At 33.2% G+C, this 17,336-nt stretch overlaps 1 protein-coding gene across 1 annotated transcript in view; it reads right to left on the bottom strand.

Annotated features, from left to right (window-relative positions):
• Positions 1-5,310: 5,310 nt before the first annotated feature.
• The window catches only part of ADAM2 (ADAM metallopeptidase domain 2), a 125,299-nt gene continuing 113,273 nt past the window's right edge, over positions 5,311-17,336 (bottom strand). The window contains exons 17-20 of the mRNA XM_048226286.2: positions 12,716-12,793; positions 12,365-12,494; positions 6,536-6,695; positions 5,311-5,344 (exon numbers count right to left, since the gene is read on the bottom strand). Coding sequence (XP_048082243.1) covers positions 5,311-5,344; positions 6,536-6,695; positions 12,365-12,494; positions 12,716-12,793 — 402 coding nt within the window. The remainder of the gene's footprint in view (positions 5,345-6,535; positions 6,696-12,364; positions 12,495-12,715; positions 12,794-17,336) is intronic.

The following is a 17,336-nucleotide window of genomic DNA, read 5'->3' on the forward strand; positions in this document are numbered from 1 at the left end:
GGAAGAAATGGGTAAATTCCTAGAAACATACAAACTATCAAAACAGAAACAGGAAGAAAGAGAAAACTTGAACAGACTGATACCCAGCAAAGAAATTGAATTAATATTCAAAAATCTCCCAACAAACAAAAGTCCAAGGCCAGATGGCTCCCCAGGAGAATTCTAGAAAATATTTAAAGAAGAATTAATATTTATTCTCAAACTCTTCCAAAAAATAGAAATGGAAGGAAAACTTCCAACCTCATTGTATGAAGCCACCATTACCCTAATAGAAAACCAAAGACTCCACTAGAAAAGAGAACCACAGACCAATATTCCTGATGAACATGGATGCAAAAATTCTCAACAAAACACTAGCCAATCAAATCCAACAGTATATTAAGGAAATCATTCGCCACAATCAAATGGGATCTATTCCTGAGTTGCAAGGGTGGTTCAATATTTGAAAATCAATAAACATGATATACCACATTAATAAAAGAAAGGATAAGAATCATATGATCCTCTCAAAAAGCATTTGACCAAGTACAACATCTATTCTTGATAAAAACCCTCAACAAAGTATGTTTAGAGGGAACATTCCTCAACATAATAATGAAAAACCTATAGCTAATATCATCCTCATTGGGGAAACACTGAAAATTTTTCCTCTATGGTCTGGAACAAGACAGGGATGTCCACTTTCACCACTGTTACTTAACATATTACTAGATCCTAGCCTCAGCAATCAGACAAAAAAAAAAAAAAAAAGCATCCAAATCAGCAAGGAAGAAATTGAACACTATTTGCAGACATTATATTCTATAGAGAAAACCCCAAATATTGCTAGATTCTATATAGAACCACCAAAAAAAATTGTTAGAATTGATACACAAATTCAATAAAGTAACAGGATACAAAATCAATGTACAGGAATCTGTTCCATTTCTATACACCAATAATAAAGCAACAAACAGAAATCAAGGAATCAATCCCATTTATAATTGCACCAAAACACATAAGATACCTAGAAGTAAACCTAACCAAAGAAAATTCAAAGAACTAATTTCTCTTTCTAAGGGTTTGACTAGATACTTCATACAAAAGTGGAATTGTGCATATTTGTCTTTACCTGACTGGCTTATTTTACCTAGCATAATGTCCTCAAGGTTCGTCCATGTTGTAGCATATTACAAGATTTCCCTTGTTCTTAACATTGACTAGTCCTTGCTGTGTTTTTACCCATTTTTTCTGGCTTCTGAAAGGAATTTGTGTGTTTAAGACTGATTGTTTATCTTAAGCATTTGATAGATTTTAATGTGGAAGACATAAAGACCTAGGATTTTCTTTATGAGTCATCTTTTAATTATGCTTAATGATTACTTTATTAACTATACTTCTATGTAGATATTTAAATTCATCTTAGGTCACTTTTAAAAAATCTTTTTATAAAAATAATTCTACTTTATGTAAATATTTAAATCTGTTATTTGTAGTGACTGTGTGTGCCATTTTATTCCTCATGTTGATAATTTGCACCTCCAGAATTTTTCTTTACCTTGATCATATTTTGAAAGGCTAATTTTATTAGTCTTTTCAAAGAAATAACTTTGGCTTTGCTTATTCTCAGCATTATATATTTTTTGTTTCTCATTCATTTTTGCTTTTCTGTATTATTTATTACCTTTAATTACTTTTTAAAATTTAATAGGCTCATTTTAAATTTTTCCTTAATGTTTTCAGATGGTTTAGATTTCTTCTAAGCAAGGTCTCTCTATATCAAGCATTTTTTTTCTGGAGTATATTTATATAGTATAGTGTGTGTGTATATGTGTGTATATATATATATACACAGAGGCATATATATATATATATATATATATATATATATATATATATATACACACACACATACACACAGGCATATATATTTTTATATATATCTATATCTATATATATTTACACACACACACAGAGGCATACACACACACACATATACATGCAGGCACATATATACATATACACACATACACACAGGCATATATATATGCCTGAAGTGTCAGTGGTAGATAAGGATGCTGTTTGGAGCCTTTGGCAGGCCCCATTAATGTATCACAGTGCAGGCCTTTAGGATTTTGGAGGAAGGCCCTGCCATAATCTATAGATAACTACTTTCATTTTCAGAAACAATTCTTGGCCTGCTACTGGGTTGTTGTGGAGCCTGAATGGTTGACCATGGGCCACCAAGTTACCATATAACCTCAGCTGCCTTTCATGAACTGGGTGTTTCTGACCCACCAAGCCAAAAAATTAAGCATGCAAAGCAGCACTCCATCATTAAATGGAAATGGTAAATATGTGATCAGGCCCAAGCAGTCCTGAAAGCAGTACTAAGTCACATGAAGAAGTGGCCTAAATGCCCATGGTCCCCTCTCCTGCTATGCTGCTTGTCTCTCCTGGCATGCACTTATGGCCTTATAGGGATTTCCTTAGCATCAGTTGACAGACGAAGAGAAGACTTGGGCCTATTTTACAGATAATTTGGCACAGTAAGCAAGAACCACCAGAAAGTAGAGAGTTGCAACACTACAGCCTTTCTCTTTGACATTCCTGAAGGACAGTAGTAAAAAGAAAGCCTCCCAAAGGGAAAGAACTTCAGGCACTGTACTTGGTTGTGAACTTTGCTTGGAAGGAAAAATAGCCAGACATGTAATTCATGGGCTGCAGCCAATGGTTTGGTTGTATAGTCAGGGACTTGGAAGAACATGAGTGGAAAAGTGGTGACAAATGTAGGGAGAAAATATGCAGATAAACTTCTCTGAATGTGCAAAAAATGTGAAGATATTTGTATCCCATGTGGTTGCTCACTAAAGTGGGACCTCGGCAGAGGAAGATTTTAATAATCAGTTGGAGAGGATGACTTATTCTGTGGGTACTAGTCAGCCTGTTTCCCTAGTCACACCTGTTCTTACCCAAAGGACTCATGAACAAAGGGGTCATAGTAGCAGAGACAGAGGTTATGATTTGGCTTAGCAACATGGACTTCCACTCATCAAACCCAAATGGTTACAGTCACTGCTAAATGCCTAATCTGCCAGAAGCGTGGGCAATGTTGAGCCCCAGGTGTGGCACCATTTCCTAGGATGATCAGCTAGATACCTGGTGGCAGGTTGATTATATTGGACCACTTCCATCATGGAAGGGGCAATGTTTCTCTTTATTGGGACAGACAGTTGCTCTAGATTTTGATTTGCCTTCCCTACATGCAATGTTTCTGCCAAAACTTTCTCCCATGAACTTATAGAATACCTTACATACTGTTATGTTATTCTACTCAGCATTTATTCTGGTCAAGGAACTAACTTCAGAGCAAAAGAAATGTGGCAATGATCCTGGGCTCATGGAATTCACTGGTTCTCCACTGTCCTGATGCAGTTGGCTTGACAGAATGGTGGAATGGTCTTTTGAGCAATCAATTACAGCAATCAGTTACAGCAATCAATTCATCTAGGTGGCAGTATCTTTTGGAGCTGGGACAAAGTTATCTAGAAGAATGTATATGCTCTGAATCAGTGTTTGTTATATGGTGCTATTTCTCACATAACCAGGATTCATGGGTCCAAGAATTGAAGGGTGGAAACCATTTATTCTTACGCCAAGTGAGCCACCAGCAAAATTTTTGCTTCTGACTTTATGCTGTGCTGGCCTAGAACCCCTAGGCCCAGAGGGAGGAATGCTTTCACCAGAAAATACAACAATGATTCCTGGAGAAAGAAATTGGGAGATTTTTTAGGATGTCTCTTAGTTATTACCATGCCTTGTAATGAAAGTCAATAGATCCATACTATGTTATGCCACTAGTTTTCCTGGTTCTCCAGCTTCTGCATGGCAGATCATGGGACTTCTTGGCCCCCCTAAACATGTGAGCTAGTTCCTATAACAAATCTCCTCATTTATCTATCACATATCATCTCTCTCTCTCTATCATCTAATTATCAATCATTGATATCCTATTGGTTCTGTTTCTCTGGTGAACCCTGACTAATGCATTTGTATTATTGTAATTTCGTTTTAAGAATAAACCTTTGCAGGCACCTGGGTGGCTTAGTCTGTTAAGCGTCTGCCTTTGGCTCTGGTCATGATCACATGGTCCTGGAACCGAGTCTCACATCAGGCTCCCTGCTTAGCAAGGAGTCTGCTTCTCCCTCTCCTTCTGACCCCCACCCCCCATGCTCTCTCTCTCACAAATAAATAAACAAAATCTTTAAAAAAAAGAATAACCCTTTGCATTTTGATATATTTTTCTTTATCTCTATGAATTCTTTCAGTGTTAAAGTCTATCAAGCTTTCTTTTGTATAAAGTTTTGTATAAAGTTCCATGGCATGTATCTTTCCATCCTTTACCTTGAACATTTATGTAACTGAGTTGTGTCTCTTGTGGGCAGCATATAATTGAGAATTTTTTCCAAATCTTAGGATCATTGGTTTTTGACTGGTAACAGACCTGACAATAACATAACCAGATAGCATTGCAATTTAAAGGATAACGGTGGGCATTAGTCGTGATATTAGATTTATTATATTATAAACTTTATCTCATGCCTGCTGATAACAGAGTTAGTGCATACTAACAATTAGTATGAGATAATTTTAAAAATAAGAAATATGTAATATAACATAAGCATTCATTTCTTACAAATAATTCACTGGTGGAATTTTTTATATAAATAGAAATTTATATTATATTTATGTTATATTAGAAATCTTAATATTTTCTGGTCTATCATAACCATAATATGCAGGTTTTGAATTCCAGACAATCAGGCATTGCATGTAGTTTTGTTTTTGTTTGTTTGTTTGTTTCCATTTTTCCTGTCCATCGAAGATAATTACTCTGGAAGAATAAATAAAAGGGAAAAAGTCACCTGTTTGACCAATCAAGTTAAAAATGGAAAATTCAACAAATAGCATGAGGTTACCCTAATTATAAGATAGAGTTCTATCATGTAATTTATTTGTGACCAACTTCTGAACACACAAATGTTGAAGGATTAAACATTATTAGAAAAAATTTTGAAGATCATAGTGCAAAGTTTTTAAATGGCAAATTGAAAAGTCATTTATAGTTTACTGTGTCTATGATCTAGTTTGCAATATTGAAATATATTTTCCAATTCAATTTTATTATATGCAGCTATATGACTATCATCATTAATATATATTTATATTATTTACATTTAATACATTAAATTTTCTCTATTTCTCTGTCTCTACCTTTCACCCTTAAACTATTTTATACTCACTGTGATATGATGGTTTCTGTTTTCCTGGCTACTCTTTAGGTTCACTTTCACTTTCAAGTTGCCTATATGTTTCAAAATAAATATAATCACTTAAAATTATATTTTCTTTGTTCTACAAAGCTCTGTATACACTATCAATATTGAAACAGCTTTAAATTCCTATTTAGGGTCTGAGACCAGTCACTACTTGAGAATATCTTGCCACTGAGAACACCTCTCAACCAGTAATCAAGACTAACATGAGGAAAAAACAAGCTTACCTAAAAATGATTTAATAATTTTTATATTTATGACATTAGCTAAATAGCTAAACAGCTAATTAGCTAAATAGTTTAAGCTTTCTTGTGATTCATCTTCTGCCATATTTATTTCTATTAATTTTACTAGCTTTTTCCCTCAAAGATATTTGATGCCAGTTTTTCCACAATAAAGCCATCCAACATATGAATATTCTTTTAATATTGAATTATGTTAACTATTTCACACACTCATATTATTTCAGCAATTTTACATAAACTTTTCAAAACATTTCTATGAAATGTATTCCCTTTTCATTGATATTACCTTATCAACTTTAAATACTTTTATAAAATTTACTTTATGTTAAATAAAATGAATAGCACAGATATAAAATTCAAAGGCAGAAATTATTTTATAGCAATTTCCCTGAAGAAAAGTAAACCAATTTTAATATTATTTTTATTTTTGAGGCATATTTTCAGATGTTTCTAAGGTTTTTAATGAAAAACTGTCTTTTACTTTTTCTGAATATTAGCTTGGACTACTATAATCTAGATTTTTCTCTAACTATTGTTTATTGACTTTTAACATTTTCTTCCTCTAGTTGCCAAATTTATTTAATGACTAAAAGACTATTTTTTTAGATTTCTTTTCCTTTTAATAATATTCATAAAATACATCAAAATATGTAAGTGTTAAAGAATAAACTAATAATATCCATATATATTTAATAATTAAGATAAAAAATAGGAGGTAGATAAGCATTAACTAGAAATCATTTCCACTTAATTTTACCCCAACAGAGTTCAAGTTGTTATAAGATTAAAATTGCTGATTTTTGAAAAAATTGTTTGTTATCCATTATAATAATTATTAATATAGCATTATATTTCATATAAATATAAAATTTAAATCTGAATTATTAGTTACATCATAATGATGTTATTTATTAATGTAATATATATGCCAACAAATTATGAAAGTAATGAATCTTAAATATGAAATCAATATACTCATCGCTTGTATAGTCCTCTGCTCTCCATTTTTTTCTTTGGAAATAAACTTTTACCAGTGTGATAATCAGTACACAGAAAATAATGAAAAAAGGAATGAGTAAGAAAAATGGCCATCTTGTAGGTTTGGAATGGTAAGCATTCTCAATGTAGCTTCTTTCTAGGAGAGAAAACATCAGTGATTTAAAAGCAATTACCAGGAATATAATAAAGACATTTCTATATTTTAATACTATTAGCATAAAAAATTTTAACTCTTTCATAATTTTATCATTAACATATTTTTAAATGAAGTAGGTAAGTTGACAGCATAGGTACCCTCCAAAATATTTCTAACTTCCATAATAGTTCTTTGCTTTGTTATTGAGAACCTTTTATTTCATACTTTCTTTTCAAAACAGTTTGATAATAAAGTTGAAAAGAAAGTGTGACCCCTGTAAAGAACAATTTTTCTCAATACCCTGTTTTTAGTAAGAAACACTGTACATGTTATAAAATTTTCATAAGGTCCAAAGTACCTTTCATTTTATTGCATTGATATGTATTTTCATGTCTTATCTAAGAAATTATTGTTTATTCCAAGGTCATGTAGAAATTTCTCTGCTTCTTTCAAGAAGATATATAGTTTTCATTTATATGTTCAGATTTATGATTTATTTCATATAAACTGTTAAGTTGAGATTTTAAGGGTCATTTGATTTCATTTGGATATTCAATTGTTACATTATGTTTTGAATTGATTTTTCTCCTTCATTGAACTGTATGTATTTTACTTGAAAAACTGATTAACCATATAACAATGTGTATATTTACCAATGCCATCCTGTCTTCATTAATGTAACTATATACTGAATCTATAATATAGTAAATTCAATATGAGGCAAATGGACTAAGATGTCCTTCTTTGTTGTTCTTTTTCAGGGATTTTTTTTTTTTTTTTGGCTATTCTGAGCACTTTTGCAAATATTTTAGAATCAGGTTGTTAATATATAAAAAGTTGCATGCTTTTATAATTGGGTTTTTTAATCTTTAAATTTTGTTATGATTGACATCTTAGCAATAATAAACCTTCCAATAGGTAAACATGACACATTTCTCCACTTATTTTTGTTTAACACTGTCTGCATTTCTGTTTTAGTTTCAGTGTAAAGGTATTAGACATACTTTGTTACATTTATTCCTAAAACTTATATTTTGATAGCATTGTAAATGGTACTAATTTTGTTGATTTCCATTTACTGCTGCTATTGTATAGCAATACTACTAACTTTTGTTTTTGTTTTTCAAGTTTTTATTTAAAGTCGTTAGTTAACATATAGTATAACAGTGGTTTCAAGAGTAGAATTTAGTGATTCATCAATTACATGTAATACCCAGTGCTCAACACAAGTGCCATCTTTAATACCCATCACACATTTAGACCATCCCCCACCCATCTTCTGTCCAGCAACCCTCAGCTTTTTCTCTATAGTTAAGAATCTCTTTTTTAAAAAAAAAAGTCTCGGGGCGCCTGGGTGGCACCGCGGTTGAGCGTCTGCCTTCGGCTCAGGGCGTGATCCCGGCGTTATGGGATTGAGCCCCACATCAGGCTCCTCCGCTATCAGCCTGCTTCTTCCTCTCCCACTCCCCCTGTTCCCTCTCTCGCTGGCTGTCTCTATCTCTGTCGAATAAATAAATAAAATCTTTAAAAAAAAAAGTCTCTTAGAGTTTGCCTCCTTCTATTTTTCCCCCTTCCCCTATGTTCATCTGTTCTGTTTCTTAAATTCGACATGAGTAAAATCATACAGTATTTGTCTTTCTCTAATTTATTTCACTTAGCATTACACACTTTAGCTCCATCCTCCATCCACATCATTGCAAATGGCAAGATTTCATTCTTTTTATGGCTGAGTAATATTTCATTATATATCTATATCTATATCATCTGTATCTATGTATATCTATCATCTATCTGTCATCTATCTATCATCTATTTCTCACATCTTCTTTATCCATTTATCAATTGATGGACACAAGGGCTCTTTCCATAATTTGGCTATTACAGATAATGTTGTTATAAATCTGGGGGTCCATGTGTCCCTCCAAATCAGTGTTTGTAACCTTTGGGTAAATACCTAGTAGGGCAATTGCTGAGTCCTAGGGTAGCTCTAATTTTAACTTATTGAGGGACCTCCATACTGTTTTCAGAGTGGCTGCACCAGTTTGCATTCTCACCAAGAGTGTAAGAGAGTTCCCCTTTCTCCACATCCTCACCAACATCTGTTGTTTCCTGTGTTGCTACTTTTAGCCATTCTGACAGGTGTGATGTGATATCTCATTGTAGTTTGATTTGTATTTCCCTGATGATAAGTGATATTGAGCATATTTTCATATGTCTGTTGGCCATCTGTATGTCTTCTTTGGAAAAATGTCTATTTGTGTCTTCTGCCTATTTCTTAACTGGATTATTTGTTTTTTCAGTGTTGTTTGGTAAGTTCTTTATAGACCTTGGATACTACTGACTTTGAAAATTTCCTTTGACCTTTCAAAAGATATTACTCCTAGAACTGTTTTGCAGATTCCTTAGGATTGTCTATGTACTTCCCAACATCTGCAGTCCCATTTCATCCTTTCTAATAATCTTTATGCTCCTGATTTCTTCTTTTTTGTTATTGCATTGGCTAGGATGTATGGGAAAATGTTGAATAGGCATAGTGAGAACATAATTTGTTGCCTCACTTTCAACTTTTTTTTTGAAAAACAATGTATTTCATCATAAGCTATATTAGCTACATTTTCTTTTGGTATTTTTATTAAATTTATAAAATTTACTTCTGTTAGTTTGCTGCTTTGAAAAATTCATAAACATGTGTTGGATTTGTCTGTCAAATGATTTTTATGTATCAAGTGAGAAAATCATATTTTTAAAAAAATAATTTTGTTGATTTGATGAATTGTACTGAATGACTTTCAAGAGATTAAGGAGACTTGCATTTCTAAAATAAACCCAACTAGTCTGGATTACTATCCTTTTAATATAGATAGGTATAGAATATGAACTAATATTTTAAGAATGTTTACATCTATGTTTATAAAAGATATTGTTCTGTAATTTTTGTATGTTAACTTCTTTGAATTTGGTATTAGGGTTATATTTTCCTCAAAAATTGGGTGAAGAAGTCCCCCCACCTGTTTTTTATTTTTTTAAGTATTTTAATTATTTATTTGAGAGAGAGAGAGAGAATGAGTGGGTGGGGGGGAGCAAAGGGAGAGGGAGAAGCAGACTCCCCACTGAGCAGGGAGGCCTATGCAGGTGATCCCAGGACTCTGAGATCACGACTTGAGTTGAAGGCAGACGCTTAACCAACTGAGCCACCCAGGTGCCCCCCTACCAGTTTTTTAAATGGTATTTCTTCCTTGCAAAAATTTGCTGGAAGTGACTTGTGAAACCATCTATACCCATGTGTGTGTGGGGGGGAGTGTTTATTTTTGTTGGTAATGATATTTAAAAATTATAAACTCACAGATCAAAGTCTTAATTCTGGTTTCTTGGTTATATCCTTTGATTTATAATTCCTTTTCCAAAAGGAATAGCTATTTTTTACAACTGAATAGCTTTATCAGCCTTGCTTCTTGCCCATACCTAATTGGGACTCAAATAGCTTGATCTCTTTTAGTCTGAGTTGATATAATTCCTCTAAAATGTGTGGGTTTCCTGTGTGTCGAATAAAAAAATACACCTCATTAATCAAAGGCCATGTCCACAAATCTTTTTGAGATAAGCCTTTTTTCTATATTGGACCTTGGCGAGGCTGCTATGGGAAAACCGATTTAAGATTCTTCATAGCCTTATTGTTTGAGTGTTTTTAGAAGCATTCTACTACAACATTTAGAAGACCTTTTGCATAGATTAAGATGTATAAAATGCATCACTACTTTTCTGAGGTTTTTTTTAAAAAAGGGTCTTACAGTCACATGGTTGATTTAATTTTTGATTGAGGTCAAATTTTACTGTTCAATATATCAAATTCAGTTTTTAGCCATTTCTTACAATAAGAATGTTTTGCTGGAAGAGACTCCAGGGATAAGAATGTTTTATTTTCAAACTAAACAAAAATGAAACCAAAAACCCCCCAAATTCTAAATCTTTTATATTTGATCAACATTTACTTGAAAACTGAAATATTTTTCATTAATTATTACTGTCTTCTCATGTTTTATCATAGGTTACTTAAATCACCTACTGGAAATCTTTACAACCTACATGGAAATGTTGCTGACCAGAACCAAGGAATTCTATTTTCCACATTACCACAGGCAGCGGTGATAACAAACAATTAACCACTTCATAATAAGTGTCCTTATTTCCCTAATATGTTTTTTAAACTGTTTTTGGATTGCTCACCAACAGTATTCTCAAGACAATTTCAACAATACACTGAGCCTTCAACAGTTTCCTAGAGGTTTTTCTACCTTCTGTGCACCATTCCGTTCCAAAGCTAATGCCACATCTTCAATTCATTTTATATAATACACCATCTGATTACCAAATTGTTTTTTATTATATATATATATATACACACACGATACAGAGAGAAAGAGGTAAGAGGTGCAGGAAACTCCTCCCAAATGTAGTAATTTATATTTTTAAGATATTTTAAGATTTTATTTATTTATTTGTCAGAGAGAGAACACAAGCAGGGGGAGTGGCAGGCAGAGGGTGAGAGAGGAACGGGCTCCCATTGAGCAAGGAACCTTATGCAGGACTCAATCATGACCTGAGTTGAAGGCAGACGTTTAACCAACTGAGCTACTCAGGCACCCCCAAATATAGTAATTTAAAACAATTATTTGATTTTGTTCATTTTGTCCATTTTGTGTGTCATGAATTTGGGGAATTTGCATTTTGTGTCGCAATGTAATCAAATTTCAAATAGAGAAGATGATTTTCAACAGAATGTATGTTCCAATAATAAGAGTTGCAAGAATTAGTATTCTAAAAGGCCAGTCAGAATCTCACTTCTATACATTTTATTGATCAATTACATTACTAAGGTCAACCTGAAATGATATGTGTGTACTCAAAATCTGCTCTAATTATCATAAATTTAGGTTTTTATATTAAGTCTGGCCCTAAGCATCATTGGATATGCTGGATTACTCTAAAACCCGTTCCTCTTTGGGCAAAAAAAAAAAAAAAAAATTGAAGGAAACTACTTCAGACTTCTAGTTATATTTGGCCAATAGGAATAACTGGATAACATTCGGAGAGTCGGAAAAATGAAATATTCATGATATTTATCCCCCTGCCTCTGCAGCATCTCCAATAGTGGCTGCCTATGCTCCCTTCCTGCACCTTATGCTAGGCAGTACCTCTCCCTATGATTTAGATCCTGGTATGTGTAGCCCTGACTGTAGTTACATGTCATGAAGGTGCCTCAGATTCTGGTTCAAGTAATACCACTCTTTTCATTGTCCTTCTAGACCTAAGAAATGGTAGTGGATTGTTCTGTTGCCTCACAGTTCTCTGATTGGCTTTCAACTCTGCCATTATGTGTTAGCTGATGCCTTATATTGAATTATTTCTGTGTGAAGGACAAAAGTGATTTCTATTTTGTTGCCTGGGTCTTTACTGATATATCTTATTTATAATGTTATGTTACATATGTTATATTACTCTCTACAATAAAACATAAACTAACTTTACATGTCTTATTATTTGATATCCATACATAATCTAAATATAGATTGGTAGGCAAATAAATAAAAAGTTATTTATTTTGTTAAATTTAATAAATTAAAATATCGTTTTAGTTATGTTTTCAATTTGCTATTAATACTTACCAGAACTGGGTAAGCCAGGTGCAGGTGGGAAATTGCCACTGTCAATACTCCCACCAATCCAGGAATCGTCATTAATTTGGCAATTAGGAGGTAAATATGAGGGATTACAATGACAGTTCTTTTTATTATTGCATATCTGAAACCAGGAGAAGTATCACGTTATGAGATGGGTGGCAATAATTATTTGTGTTCCAGTAGAATTTTAAAATAATACTTAGGTTAAATAAGGCCAATCTTCTTATGTGGTTTATGAATATATAAATGTGTGTGTGGTGTGTGTGTGTGTGTGTTTATGTGTTTGCTTTCTAGGATTATTCTCAATGATTTCTATTCTCACATCGTATTGTTGGTACTTACACCTTGTTCATGGCATTTTCTTGGAGTACAATCATAATTCAAGTACCCGGCATCTATACATTCTTTATTCTTGCAAACCTAAAATGAAAATAAGCCAAAGTAAGTTAACTGAAATAACCTCTGTATTTGATATTTCACTAAAAGTGTTCTATATTATTCTCATATGGGTATTCATTTAACAATAAGTGTTAATGCACTGATTAATTTATAGTGTTATTATGTTTCCAACACTAGAAGAGATTCTGATTATTGGATAGTAAAGAAAACAACAAAAGTATCCTCCCTTCTTATACTGGGATAAAAGGTACAGACATGAAATTTAAAAAAAAAAGTGAAGATAAGTATGTCACAAATACTGTAATAAAAAATAGTGTAATGAAAGAATAAAATACAGGGAATTTACCTGATATGTGGAGAACAATTTTAACCTCCTGATGAGGTCTGGATGTTAAATAGGACTTAGTCAAGAATAGAAATGATGTGTGCCTGAGTAGCACAGTTGGTTAAGTTTCAGGGTGGCACAGTGGTTAAGTGTCTGACTCTTGGTTTCAGCTCAGGTTTGTGAAATTGAGCTTGCATCAGGTTTCATGCTCAGTGTGGAGTCTGCTTGAGTTTCTCTCTCTCTTTACCTCCTCCCATAAATAAATAAATAAATAAATAAATAAATAAATAGACAAAGTACTTATAGGAAAAGAAATAATACTTAAAATGACCCTACACTGATAGTATAGAAATTTGAGAAATATTAACAGCAATGTAGCTGCTACACAGAGAATACCCATTCAATCCTTAATTCACTATATAATTGAGTCCTACAATGTGCCTGCCCTGAAAACACACCAATGAACAACAACAACAACAAAATCTCATATTGTTCATATTGCAATCAAAGATACAGAAATACACAAATAAAAAGGACAGATGTGATGTGATAAAAATTGTTATGGCAGAATTGTGTGGAGCTTTACATTCTTAAGCTGAAAGTCAGCCTATAACCTACAAGCAATTGGTTGTATTTAGGAATTTTACTGGAAGATGGAAAGCTGATAAAAGTAGGTTTTGGAAAAGTGGATGGAAAGGGCAAGAGAAAATGTAGAGACAAATTAAGGTACCATTATAGCAGTCCAGGAAAATGATAACCATAGCATGAAATTGAGTGGCTGTGGTGTAAGGAAAATCCGTGGTTATATCTGAGATATAGTTTAGAAGTTTAATCTACTGAAGTATAATTATGGATTTTATATGGAGGATATAAAGAAAAACAGATCAATAACACCAAGGTTTCTGGCTTATCTAACACTCTTAGTGGTGGTCCAAACAAATGAGGTAGGGAAAGCTAAGCAGAAAGCTCAAAAGTATAGCAATTATTTTTTGAAACTTCTTTCAGCTATGCTTCATATTTTTTAAAAAAATTAAAAATTTACTGCCCTCATGAGTGACATGGTAAACCAAAGAACATGTAATTGGATATATTGCTTTTATAAAAATACTTTCTAAATAATATTGTCAATATTTCTTTGGTATTCTTTTCTCTTAAAAATATATGATCATCATATACTATTTTTTAAGATTTTATTTATTTGCTTATTTGAGAGAGAGAGAGCACAGGAGAAGGGGAAGGGGAGACAGAAGGACAAGAAGACTCCACGCTCAGTGCAGAGCCCAACATGGGGCTCAATCTCATGATTCTGCGATCATGACCTGAGTTGAAACCAAGAGTCAGATGCTTAACTGAGCCACCCAGGTGCTCCCATAATATACTAATTGTTATAGCTCTGTTTAAGACTTAGAAGGAAATATACTGATTATAAATACATGGCCAGGTTATTCTAAGGGATTGTGGTAATAGTATAAAAATTCTAGGTCTGGATACAGACTAGTGTTGCTATAGTAGAAATATATGTGTTCTGTTAAAATGATGCCTTAACATCTAACTAGCCCTTGGGCAGAGAAGTTAAATATATAATTTGCAGAGCTGCATCCAGAAGAAGATAAACTTAAGTCTCAGAACCATTAAATAAATTCACCACATTTAGAGTGGAACTTGCTTGAAAGAAAAAAGTTGAGAGGAGATTATTGGCATTATGAATATTCTGTTCGTGCAATGGATTTTTTTTTCTTTTGCTTGAACATGCTTACTTCAGTTATACCATGCAGAAAGGCTAGGGGAAAACACTATCCAAAGTGGAGAGCTAGCTACAAAACCGCAGAAGTTATTTATCACCATATTATAATAATATAAGTCTTTGAAACAGATTTTTTAAAACTTAGCTGGAGATAAGAAAAAATTATGCACCTTCCAATTCCTTTCACTATGGTAGAATAAGATTCTATAGAGATCTTCTTGTATAGAGAACTTAAAATAGGGAATAAAATAAATTATGTACACATAGTCTTTAAAGAGAACACATGGCTATACCAGAGACAAAGTAAAAATTATTTTTAGGTTCACAAAATATGAGACAATGTGATTCCACAAAACTAACCAAAAATTGAAGCCAGTATTCCTCCAGTGGCCATCAATGACTAAACACATAATCTTTAAATGATCATGTTTACCCTACACCAGTGACAGAATGACAAGAAGACTTAACCAAATACTGAAAAAATAATCTGGAGAGTATCATCAATAAAATGGTGCGCTAAGAATTCCCAAGTTCTTGCTCTCCCTTGGAGATATTGTTAAAAAGAAGAAGAAAAGCTGGCTAAAATAACCAATGGGAACTCTAGAAAGTCAATGGTCTACAGCAACCAAGAAAATGCCCAATCAAGAAATAGCCACATTCAAAATCATAGAAAATGTGTGGGTTTTTTTTGTTTGTTTGTTTGTTTGTTTTAATCAAATTTGCCCCACTCCTTCCCCAGCATGGCACAGTCTTGGTTTGGAGGAGGAAAATGCTGAGTTCACAATTATTTCCCTCGAACTGAAGGGAGCAAAGGAAACCTTATTTTCAATATTATTATTTGCCTGGGAGCTGCCTGAAGGACTGGTCTCTGTTTAACCTAACTTGAATCTCAGATAGGGAGAAGAAATGAACACTGCTCAGGAAAGCTGCAAGGAGACTAAGACAGAAGATCAATAAGAAAATAGAGGACTTGAACAACACTATATACCAATTGGACCTAATAGGCATATATAGAACACTGCCTGACAACAACAAAATACACATTTGTCTCAACTGCACATGGACATTGCATATATAGTCCACATTTTAATCACAAAAAAGTCTTAATAAATTTAGAAGTTTGAAATCATACAAAGTATTTTTTCTGAGTAAAGTGAAACTACAAATTAAAAGCAGAAGGAACACTGGAAAATTGAAAAATATGTGGAAATTATCACATTTTAAATTTAAAAAGTTGGTCAACAAAAAGACACAAGAGAAATTAGAAAATATTCTAATGGAACCAATGAAACAAATGAAAACAAAAACACAATACACCAGATTTATGAGATGCAGGAAAATCCTGCTGACAGTAATTTTTAACTATAAATCAACATCTTTAAAAAAAGAAGTATTTTAAATGAACAACTTAAACTTGCACCATCAATCAATAAATAATGAATGAATAAACAAACAAACCGAAAGGTAACATAAGGAAGAAAATAATAAAGATTAGAACAGAAACAAAAGGAAAGAATAGAAAAAATAGAGAATAAAAAATTAGAGACCAAAAAAATTGAAAAAAACTTTTATGTAGAATGACTAAAATAAAGAAAGAATATTCAAATAAATAAATTACAAATGAAATTGGGGACATCGCTATCAATTTTACAGAAATAACAAGCTTTATAAGATAAAAAACTGAGAGCCAACATTTGGGTAAGCTAATAAAATGAACAAATATTTAGGAACACCCCATCTACCAACACTGAATGATAAAGAAATAGAAAGTCTGACTAAATGTATAAACCATAAAGAGATTAATTATCACAATCCTTGAAACAAAGAAAATTCCTGGACCAGATACCTTCTCTGGTGAATTTTACCAAATATTTACAGAAGAGTTAAATCATATCAGGTGTGGAGAGAGGAGAGAAACAGATTCTCACACCAGAAAGCTAAGGCAAGGGAAAATCACATGGGAAAGACAAATCCCCACAACATTTGGCTTTGACAAACAGAGGGGCATAATTTCACAAGAGTTTTCAGTCAGTGGGGTTTAACACTTGGTAGTTTAAAAATCACTGGGATTGGCTCTGGGAGAGCCAGGAAGGTGAGAGGAAATTTGAGTCCCTGACCTTAAAGAGATAGCACAACAAACAGCCCCATGGAGATGGAGCATAGAAAGCAGTTTTAAAAACACAGGGGGTATACAAGAGGGAAATTTATTTACTAATCTCAGAGCCTGAGCTGGAGGGGAGGGACTTCTCCAGGAACAACAGAGCTGGCAGCTACCATTTCCCTCCTCTGCCCCACAGCCTAGATACACAGATACCTGTGGGAAACAGTGCAGCACCAACGCTAGTTTGCCAGTTTGCTAACAGGTCACCTTGCCCCTGCATTCTCCTGCAGACATGCCCTTTTCAGCCCTGCCTTATCTCAGATTTCCTCCCATAGCAGCCCCACACAAACCTTGCTAACACTGAACACCCTGCCCCTAAGTTCTCCTGCAAATT

The sequence above is a fragment of the Ursus arctos genome, unplaced genomic scaffold (genome assembly GCF_023065955.2).
Source record: "Ursus arctos isolate Adak ecotype North America unplaced genomic scaffold, UrsArc2.0 scaffold_27, whole genome shotgun sequence".
Lineage (NCBI taxonomy): Eukaryota > Metazoa > Chordata > Mammalia > Carnivora > Ursidae > Ursus > Ursus arctos.